Below are 15,768 nucleotides of genomic sequence, written 5' to 3'. Positions count from 1 at the left end.
TGACCTAGGAGCTGGGCTTTGCTTTTAGGCTGACTGCAAACCTGATGATGTTTTCCAAAGTAGGAAAGGAGCCTGGGTTTGTGGCAAGCATAGCTTACCGGCAGCTCTCAGTCACACCACCACCAGCCCTGTGTTTCTGCAGCGTTCACGGTGTCAGGGAAGGCGTTTGCGCCTCTCTGCGCTCGCACTCACTTCTCCCCCTGTTGCTCCTACAGCTCCTCGTCTCCTAGATGCCTATTTTGTGTGCTGTGATCTGTGTGTTGCCTCAGAGGTTATAGCTATTTGACAGTTTGATGGTGGGTGTTGCTGCTTTGTGTACCTGCTGGCTGCTAAGGGCTGGCACTGCCGGTCATGAGCAGCAGCAAAAGGCTTCCGTATGCCTCGTTTTTTGGGGGGAGCAAGGAGGAGCTGTGTTTGCTGTTTGTTTACTTTTTTTTGCAATGTTACAGTTGTATAATAAAAGCTTTCCACCTAAGTTTGATGTAGATATTGCTGGTGGATGGATCGCTGTTGCCTGTGGCAGCCGCAATGGCAAGATTTGCTGTGCTGTATGCAGCCTAGGGACTCCAAGGGAAGTTATCACACCTCCACGGAGCCTTCCTTTAATTCACAAGCCTAGGGAAGAAGATGTAAGGAGGGAGGGAGAGAGAAAGAGCTTCAATGTACGCAGGAACCTAGTCGCAGGGGGGAGAGAGTCAGAAAAGACCTAAGCTGCTTACTTGCACTTCTGGCAACATTACAGAAGCAGACAGGTTTCTTCTGAGTGGAATATGAGTTTTTCCAAGATTATTAGCAGAAAGACATACCCCGGTAGGAAAGGAGCAGAGATACCTGTGCACAGTAATTGTGCTCTCGCAGTCTGCCGCTCTGTGGGACGCGGTGATGGTGCCGATCCACCTTCTCCACACCCTTGTCATGACTCATTGATGGTGTACACATCTGAACTGGAAATGTGAAATGCTTGGAAAATATTACCCTATTCTGAAGCCTACAGCTAATTGCCCATCACGACAATTCCCAGCAGACTCATATGTCTGAAGTCTCAGTGTGAACACTAAAAGCTCATTTCAGGGGTTAAAGAACCCCACTGACAGCAGGGATGTCAGGAGGGAGATGTAATCCCATAACATAACTGGCAACCTGTATGGCTTGGGAAAAGAGCAGGACACAGCTGCTGCATCTTCAGAGAAAGAGCAGTGGCCAGGCCTTTGAACTCCATCAGGGAAGATCACCCCACAGTGAGGGCAGCCATGTGACAGAGCCTTCTCATACAGGTGCTTTTTTCACCCCTCCCATCTCAGGTGCACTCCTTCTCTCTTACTAAAGCGATCTAAAAGTCCTACAGCTGATCGATGGTTTCATGCAGTGCCCTGATGCAGAATGTAAAGCATGTGAGTGCCAAACATCAGTGCTGTGTTATTTTCTTGTGATGCCAACAGAAAGCGTGCACGTGAAAGCTTTCTCTTGTCTTTCTACACAGTGGTTGGAGTAACTTTCATAAAAGTTTTTCAGCAGTTGCACATGGGTGATTTGGATGCTTGTAGCACCTGCAAAATCTGTTAAAGCAAAAGTAAATTGTGAGATGAATTTCAGGTGTTTCAGAGTGGATTCACATGCCTGTAGTTTTAGAGAGTCTGCTCTCACTTGCAGCAAGGAATTCAAGGCTTTTCTGTGAGATGTAAGGCTGCAGGTTTTTTGGCAAAAGACCTTACCTGCAATGGTATTTTCTCACCAAGAAAAATTAAGACAGTTCAATTTAAAGTGAATAGACTACGTGGATATCTCCCAGTATCAATTTCTTGCTGCATTATTAGAAAAAAAAATCATAAATGCTCCTCTATTTCATTATTCATCGCAAGTCTTTAAAATATCTTAAGGAAATAAAAAGCTCTTTGTTTACTTGATACACCTTTTCCTTTACTTTTCAGAAAGTAGAAATTAAAGATTTTATTTACTCTTTAACTTCTGGGTTCCCAAGCACCAGAGATTTTAATTTGTTTTACAAAATCCCCAAATCTATTCCTTAGAAATACAAGCCTACGTTTGAAAGTTTCCTTTGATTTTTTTAATGATCAGCAAACAGCATTTCTGTCCAAAAACTGCTCAAAATTTTTGTCAGTTAACTTTTTCTAAACTTCACAGGATGCAGGAACAATGGCAACCTTTGTCCCGAATGTGTGCCTAGTCACTAGAATAATTGTACTTAATTTTAAATGAGGAGCTAGCTGAAAAACTACATTTAACCTTCACATTGATATTATTTGATCACTTTTGTTACATGTAACACAGTAACAGAGAAATTGAACTAAATGTCTTAGTTACACTACAGTGATGTATTGTGGTCGCTGGAGACATTTTAAATAGTGCAGCCAGCTGAGTGAGGTTTCTATGCTGTCTTTATCTCTTTGTGTCCATGAAGTGTTTAGTTCTTATTATAGCTTACTTATGCAGTCTAGGATTGAGTTTTTTCTCCCTTAACTTAGACAATTGGCTGATCAAGGACAGCTCTTTAAGCAGGGTTGAGAGATCTATAATAAATTATCAAAGGCCTGTGAAGCTGGCTTCATAATAAATTATCCCAAGTCCCATCTAGTCCCTAGCATTACAATTGGAATTCATGGGAGCCTGGCCTGACACGTCTCAGGAGAAAGTCTTAATCCTTCAAGTGAAAGCCTGAAAAACTTGGGATGACAGAGTGTGTAAGATAAAGCCATGACGATCTGCCAAGACTATTTTAGAAATTTTGTGCTTAATGGCCTCGGCTATATGTCTCGCTTGTATTGTTCCTCCTCCAATGGGTCTTTAAGTCTATTGACATGGTGAAATATAGATGGGCTGATAGGACAGGTGAACTTTTAATTATCTGCGTGTCACACTTCTCTCACAGTGAATACCGTAGGTTCTTGATTTCAGGAATATTTTTGTGTGCCCATATCTTATTGATGTGAGTAATTTCACTGACCGGAGCAAGAACTACAGAGCCTATGGCAGGGCAGGTTCTGTATGGGCAGGGAAGAGAGAAATTGCAGCTGCCTGCGTCCCGTGAGGTGGGAGCAACGCTAATGGGGGCTCCTGTCCCCTTGCTACCCTGCAGCTTCTCTGTCGGCTGTGTCAGTTCCAGGATAAAAGAAAGCCTGTGCAAAAGTGCCTGCAGAGTCAGAGCTGGTAGCTACTCAGCACTTGTTTTACTGCAGTTGTTTTTTTGATTCTCAGGTGTATTTGGATCAAGCTGAATTGAACAGGGCTCAGAGGGATCCATAAAATCCTCCGTAGAAAAAAATAATCTTAAAGTATCTTTTCTCTACATAAAATTGTAGTGACATTGAAGTGTTTTCACTGGAGGCTTCCTAGTGTAGGAAACGTGTTGGTGCAGGAAGTCAAGACCCTCCCTTTTAGGATAACACTCTTTTTTTTTTTTTCTATAAAAGTGTCATGAAAGGTTTTCGCATTAGACCTGCCATTAGAGCATGATATTCTATTTTTACATCCTGAGTTAATTTAACTTTTAGTAGAAGTTTCATGTTTTTAGAGAGTGACAGAGGAGGACACATTATTGTGGCAGAGAGACTGGAAAAAAAATAGTTATCACTGAATCAGTTGGCTAATCACGGGACTAAAAGTTACAGAAAATCCAAGTGAGATGCATTAATGAAATGCTTGTGTGCAACAAAACACAGCAAGACCTGAATGATAGATATGTCACGTCTTGCAATAACATATGGATATAAGATCCACCTAGATTTTATAGTTCTATATTATTTGTATAAGCGTTATCTAAAAACCTGAGAAGGATTGTGTATTATTTTCAATGTGTTTATAAATCCACAACATTGGGAAGCCGGTCAGGAAAGTGAAGAAAATATGCATCGTGATGACTATAAAAAACACAGGGAAGGGCAATGGAAGAAAGCTGAGAGAAACATCTGCTAGCAGATGATGTGTATTGCGTGATATGCTTGTGAGACACGTATGGCACTTCGTATAGGAATGAGAGCAGCTATGTCTGCACACGCGGCAAAAAGAGTGAATTCATGTCCTGCATAAAGATATTTTGGTATATGCCCAGGAGCCAGCCTGCCCAGTGATTAATATTAGTGCTATTCTTCCCTTTTGATGGAAACCCCTCTGGAGGGGAAGGCTACCAGTAGCTTCAGCGTCAGATTATAAATGTTGCTGACATAGAGTAGCTGTTGCTAAAGTTGCAGGGTTTAACCAAATGGGTAACCACAGTATGCTGTTCCTCCAAAAAGATGTTCGCAGCCCTGCACAATAGTGTCCCCTGGCTGTGATCCAGCAAGGCACTTAAGTCCAGTTTTAAGAATAGGGACAATGCCACTGATCTCATTGGATCAGCTTAAGAGGCGTCCAGCATCCTGCACCATCAGTCAGCCCTGCCGGGACCCCATGCAGTCAGCTATGCAGAGCTTGGGAGGCACTGGAGGAGAAATACAGTTTTCTGTCTCTGGAGGTGTTGGAATAAATGTTTCACGGCCATGGGTAACTGATAACGAAATGAATTTCAGTATGTAAATTTAATATTTCTTTAAAATGCATTGATAACTATTCATATTTATTTTTATGCATGAAGTGAGATTGGTGGTCTTTGAAGGACTAGTGCATAGTCGTTTGGCTGTACTTGTTTTCGAGTAGAAATTGCATGGGAGGATGATTCTGGTCGTCCTATTTTGTCTGTGTGTGAACCATGTATGGCCTTGCATGACACCAGGGCTATTGCAAGTGGTTTCTTTCTGCTGTTGCTCGTAGCTGGGCCTGGATGTCATGAACACCACAGCCCAGAGCTACAAACTTCTCCCCACTTACTGCTGACCACCAGCCATACCTGGGACCAAACACACCGTAGGGCATTTCTCAAGGGGTGCCCAGCTAAAAGGCAACTTTTTTCTTTCCTGCAGTCTTGTGCTTAGTCCCATACTTGTCATAACATAACAAGCTTTGTAAAGGAGAAGGTACCCAAGATGTCTGTTGCTTGCTAGCAGAAATAAGTTGCTTTGCTTAAATGAAAGACATGGAAAAAATAAACCCGTGTGGTTGGTCTGATGACTAGGATGGCTGTGCTACTTAGGGGCATGTGTCCTGCACTGATGCTGAATTTAAGACCTTGAAGTGGGGAGCGTAATTTTGTATTTGCAGGTGCTGGGCTCCTGGAGGGCTGAAGGGTGCTGGAAGTGACCTGGACCCATTGTCACTAAAATGTCAAATCTTTGTGTCTGGCTTTCCAGATTTGTGGAAAAGAAATTTCAGTAAAAGAAGATGGAGAGGAACGTGCACCTTAGAGAAAGTGAGCGTATAGTGTTGTGGGGCTTTAGCGTGGGAAACGAGAGACACATTTGTGTCCCCTGAAGGGACCCCTTAGTGCTCCCAGCCTCAGCCAAGTGCAGGAGCTGTTGGGGTGCTGGCTGCTCTTACGATGCCTGTTGTGTTTATTTCCCCCTCTGTTTCTGGTTTTGATTTGGAATTTCATTTTGGATGTTAGAAATCAATTCTATTATACACTGAGTGTACCCTTTCTTTATTGAAAATGGAATTTTGATGAAATTCATCTGGTTGTAGCTACTTTTGGCATTTTCCAATAAAAATAAAACACCATGGAATCAGAAATTTTCTACTTGGGTCTGTAGGTGAAACTAATCCCATGTCAGAGAGACAGAACATAAGTGTTATGGCAGTCTTTATCACAAATCAGTTCAAATGAAATTTGCAAAATTGTAGTGAATTGTACTGTCTTTTTTGTTTTTGAAAAATGTGAAATATATTTTTATTTGCTTATAGAGTTTTAGGAAGTTTTAGGAAATCAAGTGGCATAAGACGATGATGCTTTTTTTTTTTTTTCTTTCCTTTTTTATTAAGTAAATCATAGATTCATATAATGGAATCACAGAATGGTTTGGAAGGGACCTTAAAGACCATCTAATTCCAAGAACCCTGCCGTGGGCAGGGACACCTCCCACCAGACCGGGTTGCCCAAGGCCCCATCCAGCCTGGCCTTGAACACCTCCAGGGATGGGGCATCCACAGCTTCTCTGGGCAACCTGTGCCAGTGCCTCACCACCCTCATAGCAAAGAGTTTCTTCCTACTGTCTGATCTAAATCTACTCCCTTTCAGTTTAAAGCACCTACCCTGGTCCTATTACTATGCTCCCTGTTAAAAAGTCCCTCTGCAGCTTTCTTCTAGGCCCCCTTTAAGGGTGCAAATGATTGCATATTTTTAGCCCATGCATTTTGGTGAACTTCAGGAAGGTTGGCTATTGTATTTGCTCTTTGTAATCTCAGTCTTGTATTTCTGTATAAATACAGAACAAAAGGATGGAGCTATCCCCAGAAGCTGCAGCATTTTCAAAAAAAAAAAAAAATATATATAAAAGGAAAATTTAACAATGTTTGGAATGTTAAATTAGGTAGTGGAAATGAAAAGGAAAAGTGTCTTGGGTACTCTTCCTGCCAGGTACTAATTAATTCCAAGATGTGCCAAAATGTTTCCAATTTTCACAGCCACAGGGGGACTCAGTCTGGCAGGACTGAATCCTACATCCTGAAGCAACCATGCTACTGATGAGCAGGAGTTTTGTTGTTAAAGCCTTTTCTTCATTTCATTTGTTTTTGCAGGATGGAAAAGAGCAGCATATACAACAGCTAGAAACACAGCATGTATTTTGAATATATAGAAAAGCAAACAAAATAGAAATACCAAGATGTTGATCTACATGAGAAAAGTTGCCTCAATACTTTAGCCATACATCAGCTTATGAATACTGTATTGATCTGTTTTTCTTCCAGCACTAAGATAAGATTATTGTTACATATATGGAGCTTCCTTAGCTATTGGATGCAAGGTTTAGTGATTGGAGCATGGGGGCTAATAGTCAAGAATCCCAAATCCTAAGTCTAGCTTTGCTTTGGACAAAGCATTTCTGACTCTTTTCTTACCTTCCCTACCTGTTAACATGGTGAGAGGTGCTTCATACCCGCCTGTCTTACAGATCTGATGTCAAGTGTCTGCTGGACAATTTAAGCAATTTTAAAATGCTGTATGTGTGGAAAAGCTGCTGCCTATTATTCTGGTCCATGAGTGTCCCTTTCACACTGTTGCGTTTTATTGCTTTGTAGCATTTGTATTTTCATGTCAGCCAGATGTCCAAGCCAAGTGTTAAGTCAGACACCATGTAAGCATGTCACGGGAGATAGTCCCTGGGTTTCTGGAATTGGTCTCTGCTCTGCAGATCAGGACTAGGTGCAATTGCTTGTGGGAGGCTCCCTCCAGCATCCTTATGCCTCCTTCTGGCAGAGGCAGCCCTGAATCCTCCAGCTCCCTGCCAAATAACATGCCTTCCCCTCCAGAGCCTGCCGTGTGTCTCTGCATCTCAGGGATATGGGAGTGTTCTGTGGTGAGCTATCTTATTGAAGACAGGAACGGAAATAATAATGATAAAAGCAATCAACTCCATAGGAAAATGGAATTTTCTCAGGTATCAAGTCGTGGTCTGCGCTTCCTCCCTCTTCCACTGTTTTTTTTTTCTTTCTTTCTTTTTTGTAGGAGAGAGGGAAAGTAGGAAAACCAAGTCACGTAGCTGCACATCATGACAATAGATAATAGTAAGCAGCTTTAGTGGCCTTTCCTGTCGAAGTGCTGGCACTCTCCCTGACAATATGGGCATGGTGACTAAGAAGGATAGAAATGAGAACTGAGCAGGTACAAAGGAAATACAGAGTGTACCATACTTAAAGACATTTAGATCACTGTCTTCCCAATGAAAACATTTTTATTAACCAGCTTTGCTTTGCAGCTTTAAAAAGGCATAGTTTTCCTTGTCATCTCCTGACCACATTTATGTCAGGAAAGTGCTTTAATGAAGTGCTTTCTGAATTAAAGTATGCTTCTGAGTTTATAAGATGTGGGGTTTCATTTGGTTCCTACTGACGTCTGTTGGAACTTTTCTCACTAGCCTTACTAGAAATAACTTCAAGCATGGGAGTAATGAGAAAAGCCTTTTTGCTTTTATATTCTCATTTAAAATCTGTTTAGGGTCTCATGAATACCCATGTACAGTCTAATAATGACCTGATTTCTTTCCCTAATTGCCATTGTCATAGACAAATACATCACTAAAGACCCACTTCTGTGCTAGTATAGGGCTAGGCAAACCCTGTTAGAAAGTTGTAGTATTGCAGTCCAAAACAGTAGCCACTGAACTCCTACATGTCTTCTGAGCTTTTGGAGTCTGGCAGAGTCCCAGGATTGCCTTCTACCTTAAAATCTGCTTTTGTTTGTTTAGAAAAAAAAAAATAATTGATTTTTCATTGACAAGGAAGCATGAAGAAATCAGACAGATAAAGAGGTTTTGCACAAGATCTTTAGCACACCACTGCTTTTATTTAAAGCATGCTGTTGTTTCTATTTAGCAGCTCTTCTGCTAAGCTCTAAACCCAATCTAGTTCAGCCTTCCTTTGGGAGTCCTGTTTAATGCATTTGTGGTGAGTCAGGAGGTATTTCTACCTGCCTTGTGCTTCTGGGACAAGAATTTATCTGTGGGCCAGAGAAGTGTTTTTGCCTTTCTGTATCAGGTGGCAATCTGATTTGCTCCCATCAGGCGATCAGATGCTCCTTCAGGGGTGACTTACTCTTGTGGCTGCCTCCCCAACAAGCTGGCATTCCTCAACAGGAGTTATCTTCCAGTCTAGGCTGATTACCTGATGGTTTCATAGCTAATAGGTCAAAGATTTTCCATTCCAGGCTTAGGTTTGTGCACTTGCAGCCTGCAGCCAAATGCACAATTCATCATGCCCCTAATCCAGTGCTAGCTGTCTCCTGGCTGGCCCTTTCTCCCAGCTCGGTGCATCTGTGTTTGCTAGCCGGGTGTATGGGTTATGTGCAGAGAGACAGTGCAGATACTCTCCCCAAAGCTGCACATAATATTAAATGCTAATTTTTCATTGACAGAAGTTCAGTGGAGAATGCAGTGCTCTTTGATAGGAATTTCATTTTTTTACAGGCTTTCCATGCCATGGCAGGATTAACCCAAGTGGATTTCACCTCTTTATGCCAGTGATAGATGTGATCCTCCTGTATGTGTTCAAAATACCCTTTCTCTGCATCTCATCCATCCAGTGCACGTATGTTGAAAATGCGTTGATTTGTGGTGCAATGCTAAAAACATTTTCTCTTCCTATCCTAGCTACGGCTATATTTTAACATTAGATTTTAAGAGATTAAGATTTTAAAATGCTGCATACACCAAAAGAAAAGGAGGGAGTGTTGCAGCTCAGACCTTTTCCTTGTTTCTCAGATAATAGACTTAGGAAAAAGAAATCAGTCATAAAACTGTAATTCCCCCTTCAATTAATTTATTAAATCTGCTTTCACCCTGAAAATGCTTCAGGTTTTTGAAGTGAATGATATAAAGAAAGTAAATATGTTTAAAAACAAGCAGTTAATATAGTTTGTGTACTTTTACTCACTTTTACAACTAGGTACACACAACTGCTGTAAACTACAGATGCAAAATCTTGCTTCAAGATTCAACAGTGGAGGGGCCTGACTTAGAGGTATATTTCTATTGCCACTCTTCATCCTTCAGAATGATGCTGAAGTATAAACTAACTCCAAGGGGGGAATGAGGGAAATTGTATTTCCACTTGTGTAGGAGTCAGTCTACTTTCATTTCTGTGTATGATGTGATATGAGGATAGTTTTACTTAGAGAAAGAAGAGGAGGTGTGGGGGAGATACCATACACACATGTATACACACATATTTATTAAGACAGATTATTTCCAAAGTGTAATGTTTATTGAATAAAATCAGACTTGTTAAAAGTACCCAGCCTAATTCTAGTGGTTTGCGCCATATTCAAAAAAGCCAGAATGAGCAACAAAATAAAGTGCATTCCTTTTGCACTTAGCTTCCCTTAATTCTGCTGTTTTGCTTGCGTTATTTTGATTGTCACATTCATTTTGTTTTGCTTCTTAGATTGTTTTCAATGGGTTTTAAACTGGTGCAAAACAGAACTTCCTCACTGTTTGATGTTTTACCCAAGAATGGACCAATTGTGGAGGAAGCGTAATTAAATTCAGCTGACTGCATTTTCCCCTTCTCTTTCTTCTCTTTTAGCACAATAATGTTTTAACAGTGACAGTCAAATCTTTCTTTCATAAACCAGTACTTCTCATATAGCCAAATGGTCCTTGTCCAACAATCATCTTTCAGATCAATGGGGAGTCTTTCTGCTGGCCTTACCATGCCTGTCTGTCGTTGGGAGGCTTATGCGTTTCAAGCGCTTTGCCTGACAGAGGTTTAAGCATTCAGAGGGGGCACCATGGGCAGCACGTTGTGTTGTCTCATACTCTCTGCAGTCATTTACACTGTTGTCAAGTCTGTGGAAGAACGCTTCCTCCCAAAACAACAGTGCTGTGTCTCACGGCTTTCTGCCGGCACCACAAGCGATACTGGGTTGGAGCTTCTGTGTTTTAAGTCATCTCCCATTTATTCACCAGCCATCTCCTTTGCCTTTAATGTGAGGCCAGGCACATGCCCACTCTTGTGGTAGGAGCAGGTCTGTTGGGAGGGTTTGTCTGAGCACAGAACAGGCTCCAAATGCTATGCTTGGTGTCTTCCATGGCTTTGCAAAACTCTTCTTCATGTTCTCAACAAGTATCAAATGGTGTTGCAAAATGCTTTGCTGAGTTCTGGAGTCCCCGGTCCAGAATAAGAGCTGGTACTTCTGGCTGACTCTGATTGTGAGGTCCCAGTGTTATGCACCATCCGTGTTGAATGGAGGAGAGGGCCGCAAAAGAACTGAACAAATCCAAGATCTAACATGCCTGGCTTTTAAGTATTTTTTTCCCTCTGCTTTATAAAACTTTATATGGATGTGGTAGTCAGGATTGAGGCCCACATGCCATTGCTGTCAACAATAGAGAACACTACAGAGAAGAAAAATAAAATAATTTTTTCTATAACTTTTATGATGTTAAAAACTATTTTAGGACTTCCCACCCTTCCTTCCTCCCTGTCTCCTTTGCTTTCTTCCTTTCTCTCATCCTTCCTTCCTTCCTGCTGGGAATATCAGTGGAGTCACCTAGTCCTCTTTAGCTGAAGTATTGAACTCTGGGTTGGATAGGTTTTTCTAAGTATCATGTTTGAAGTACCTGAAAAATGTAATCAAAACCCATCAATCAAAGTTTTTCCCCTAAAAAAAATTCTTGGTTTTTTAAAAAAGACAAAGAACTGTGTAATAGGAATAGTAATAATAATAATAATAATATGTCAGACTTTCTTTATTTGCTATAGAAAATGAAAGCAGATGAAGCTACAAAATTTTTCTTGATTTTGAGTGCTTTGTGTTGACTTGAGTATGTGCATGTGAATGCTTCCTAGTCATCATTACTTACTACCATGTTAACTCCTGGAAGCAAAAATATTAACCTTTCTTTAGAGAGTAATCCTATAGATATCTGAGTATACATTTGAGTAAAAATACTTGCTTATGTGAGGAGCACATGAATAAAGTTCCCTTGCTAAGTAGAAGTTGGATGCGAACTGTGTAGTATCAGCCCTGGTTATTTGCAGGGACGCAGTGGGAAACAGAAGCAATTTCTTTCATATTGTGTGTCAAAATCCATTCAGATTTCCTAGAAGAGTCTGCTTTATTTCCACTTTATTAAATGTAGTCTTGCTTATCCTCATACCGGTTGTGCGTGTGTGTTTTCTGAAAGTATCTTTCTTTATTTATTGTAATATGGGAATATTGTATTTTGCAGCCTGTAAATTAGATATTTGATTCAATGCAGTGGCAGAACACAAGAGTGTTAGAAAATGTCCAATTCCAGCAGGGGAAGCCAAGGAATGTTTAAAGCTTGATGCATATAATGTTTATATTACATTAAGTACTATGTTATTGCACAGGATGCTTATTGTTAATGTCTGTGGGGAGAGTCAGTTCCTAAGATTTCAATTTCTATAAACTGGTTATGTAGTTCCACCACATACAATTAGGAAGGTAGTAATGAAATGGTTATGAAGTCCCTTGGCATTCTGCAATTGCCTTTTTTTTTTTTTTTAATTTTGTAAATAACGTCAGCAGCATTCTGGGGGGAAGTGTTTATGTATTTATTTATTATTGATTTTAAAAAAATACATTTAACATTACTAGTTATTACAAATCCAGTGTCAGAGACATGAAGGAGATAAGCTGTTTCCACATTATTAAATGCAGGATACCTAGGGAATTGAGGAGATTTATCCTTTATATAAATACATTAAATATTAATGAATAGTGATTACAGAAATTAATTTATAGCTGCATTTAATTTTCTGATAAATTCTCATGGCTTTATTCCTTTGTTTCAAACAATGCATATTTAAATATAGCCATTTGACAAATACCGTGGATGTCTACAGAATGATCTTGTCCACTGATCAGAGTGCTGCAGGATAAGAGAGATGAGATAAAGTGGTAACAGTTTGAATCCAGTCCATGCTCTAACTGTGACTCAAGAGGAGAAGCATCTCACATCTTTGGAGGGGGAAAAAGAGGCGACATAGGAGGATTCAGAAACTTAGCAAAGGTTGCTGTTTCTTACTTCAGGATACACTTGGCCCTTTTGAGAAACAGTATCTATTGTGACCTATTTTAAAAAGCTAAAAGTGTCTGATTTACTGTTTCTTATTAATTTGTACAGAAAAAAATGTGTTTCTACCATTGTATATATATATATTTTTATTTTTTTTTTAGGAAGAATTGCTTGCACTTATCTTGTGCAACTTTTTATCCTCATTAGCTGGTTTTTTACTTTTCCAGCTGCCAATAGTATTTATTGTTTTATGGTTTATTTTTATTATTGTTTGAGCTCTGGTCTAGGCAAAAAACAGCTCCAGAGGAAGGGTTGGTTCCAGTTCTTACATGGATTTGTTGCATCATCTTTGACAGGTTGGTTTTGAGCATGCTCATGGACAATCTGTGCCTAAGTTTCCCCATCAATTAAATATGTGGAGGACATGATATTTCTTCTCATTTTTTAAAGGTCTAAACAAATAGATTCAGGAGAGAGCTGGACTTTTCTGTTGTGTCAGGTTTCTGAGGGCTTAACTCTAGCAAGTAGGTTTGGTGTGAACCTTGTTTTACTGCACCTGCCTGTAGAGCTTCTAGATCCTCCAAAATTGTTATGAACTCTTTTTTTTTTTTTTCCTTTTCTTTTCTGTTTTCTCTGTGTAGATTGCAAGTGGGAGAAACATAAGAACGAGATAGCTAAAATAGTTCTGCCATGGGTGCTTATTTTTTTTCCTGTTCAAGCTTTGCCTGGATTGTCTTGGGAATAAGGCAAATGGGTGAGTCTTAATCTGAGTGCCACCAGAGAGTTATGGGAAGTTTCTACAGAGCTTGGATAGCTGAGGAGAAATAAGCTTTTGTGTCTAGGCTGACACAAACACACTCTTCTTTCCCTGAGCATGGTTAGAAATGGGTCATAATTATCCAACAGGAGGAATTTTGACATTTGAGAAATAGGCTTTCAGCGATTAACTAGATTTGTGTGATTAAATGCCCTCTGAAAACTTCAGCTAACAATAAATTCATCCTTCTGTTAGCAAGACAGGTTGATAGTTGAGGGAGACCTAGGGAAGAAGACACAGAAGAAGGAAAAAGGCAGATGTAGACTGTCAGCTTCAGAAAACATGGGGACCAATTCCCACCAGTTCAGCTGTGGAACAGAAATAACAAAACATTTCCACGCAGAAAAGTGTGCAACAGCATTGCACATACGACAGGTTGGCAAAGGTATCTGTAATCAGGAATTGCCAGTCTCGTGAGTCATGTTGCTGAGTAATTCTCACTGTGGCTAACAGTGATGGGGAGGCATGTTTATCATCCTCGTGTTAGGCTGATTTTAAACAGCAGTGGTTTCTCTGTCTCATTTGAATTGTCTGTTAGTGTCTGGTACCAATCTGAAAACCGGTGCTCTTTAAAGTACATGACAAATATATGATAAGAGGGAATTGCCAGATTGCTAGATCGAGGGATGATGAGAGGATGTCTGAAGAAAGTATTTAAGTCAGAAGTGGAAGAAATGCAGATCCATTGTGCAGGGCACAAAAGGAGTGGCTCAGCACTCGGTAGGCTTGCCAGGACCTCTGCGGACAGCACTATTTGCCTGTGCTCCTAGAACAGAATTTACTAGAATATAGCTTGATGCTGATGTGCCAACCCAAACCTATGGAAGTCGATGAATGTCTGCCTTACTCTCACCAGTTAACTTTGTATCACACCCTGCAAAAGTAAGGTCATTGCCTGTGTAAGAGTTCCTGGCCACCAGGATGCAGCAAATCTCTCAGAGAGCACTGGTGCCCCTTGCAGAGCAGAGGAGCAAATTTCAAGATTCAGGAGCAAAAATGAATTTTGACCTAAAAGGCATGTGTTAAATGATCTTTGGTTTATTATTTTTTGTTGTTGTTATTGTTATTTTTGGAAAATCAGCAGAGGGGTTTGAAAAATCTTAGAACTGTTGAGCACTCAGAACTGGGACGAGCTCCCTGGAAAAACCCATCCCTGGGAGCAGTGTATGTGTTGGCCGATGTGGATTTGAGTGACATGTCAACAAACAGTGTCAGGGAAGACTGCAGACCCGTCGGGAGTCTACTGGTTTGAGCATTGATTTAGACGTGTATACGAATACACTGAGCTACTCTGGATCTTATCTCCTGGCCCGCTGCCAGGTTCATTTCCAAGCTCAATGTTTCACGCTGCCAGCCTGAGTAATCTATGTCTTTGCACGTCTGGACATACCAACTCTGCTTGCTGTTGGTGAAATGCGTGCTGTTGTCTTTGTGAGATGGCAGACAACCCCTCTGTACTGCTCTGCCATGCTATTTAGAGGCAAGCAATATTCCATGAAAAGAGGAGCTTTGGAAAAAGCTTTGTCAAGCTTTTCTACCCTCTGGGGTGAACATATGAGAATCCCAAGCAGACAGAATAGTATACAAAGGTGTTTCCACAGTACTACGATGTGCCTGTCTGAAAAATTGAATGCAGGGTCTTCAGTCTGGTGTGCTGTTTGGAGACATTTCCACTTCTGTCCGCCAGACAAAAATCTCACAGGGTCGTAAAAATGACCAGTCCAACACGTTGCCTGGAGAAGCACCTCTGGCTGTTTGAACTGTTCTCATCAGTAGATACCCAGAGCTGAATCCTTCCTGCAGAAGTAGCCATTAACACCTTCAGTAGTACTGCTGCTTAAGCTTCCTCTCTCCACCTTGACCCTGCTCGGCCATCTGCACTGAATCCATGTGGTCAACCAGATTGAGGAGGCTGTCCTGCTGAAAAGAACATTTCTTTTGTGTTCTCCCTGATCCAGCCAATATATCATTTCTCTCAGGTGGGTCACCACACAGGTGCATGAAAAGCGAAGCCAGCACATCATGTTGTAGCAGATGCAGGGTAGCAGAAACACGTGGACTAAGTGCAGAAATACATGCTGTTGTACCTTCATGTTTTTTGCAAAGGACATGATGTTTAAACATAAAAATATACATACAGCAGGGGTTTTGTTTAACTGTCACGTAATCCCCCATACCTGTAAGTGTCAGCATGTGACTAGTTATCCTGAAATTAAACAGAGATGTGGAGGCTCAAAAATGAACAGTAAAAGATGTTGATGCATGCCTGCTTACTCTAAAATGTGTCAGGACAAAATCTGTAAGCTCCTACCAAAGCTGGAGGATGGTCAGACTTTCACAGGGGTCCCCTTTTTGAATGATTAA

At 40.8% G+C, this 15,768-nt stretch overlaps 1 protein-coding gene across 2 annotated transcripts in view; it reads left to right on the top strand.

Annotated features, from left to right (window-relative positions):
- POU6F2 (POU class 6 homeobox 2) overlaps window positions 1–15,768 on the top strand; it is a 262,108-nt gene that overhangs the window by 38,400 nt on the left and 207,940 nt on the right. The window contains exon 1 of one of the 2 annotated variants that reach the window (XM_050708560.1): window positions 9,040–9,129. The exons of the other annotated variant lie outside the window; for it this stretch is intronic. Coding sequence (XP_050564517.1) covers window positions 9,084–9,129 — 46 coding nt within the window. The 5' untranslated portion in view covers window positions 9,040–9,083. Of the gene's footprint in view, window positions 1–9,039; window positions 9,130–15,768 lie in introns of those variants that run through there. 2 annotated transcript variants of the gene reach the window in all.

This window comes from Cygnus atratus, chromosome 2 (assembly GCF_013377495.2).
Source record: "Cygnus atratus isolate AKBS03 ecotype Queensland, Australia chromosome 2, CAtr_DNAZoo_HiC_assembly, whole genome shotgun sequence".
NCBI classification, from domain to species: domain Eukaryota; kingdom Metazoa; phylum Chordata; class Aves; order Anseriformes; family Anatidae; genus Cygnus; species Cygnus atratus.
The sequence above is the reverse complement of the archived record's forward strand: the minus strand, read 5'-3'. Positions and strand labels throughout refer to the sequence as shown.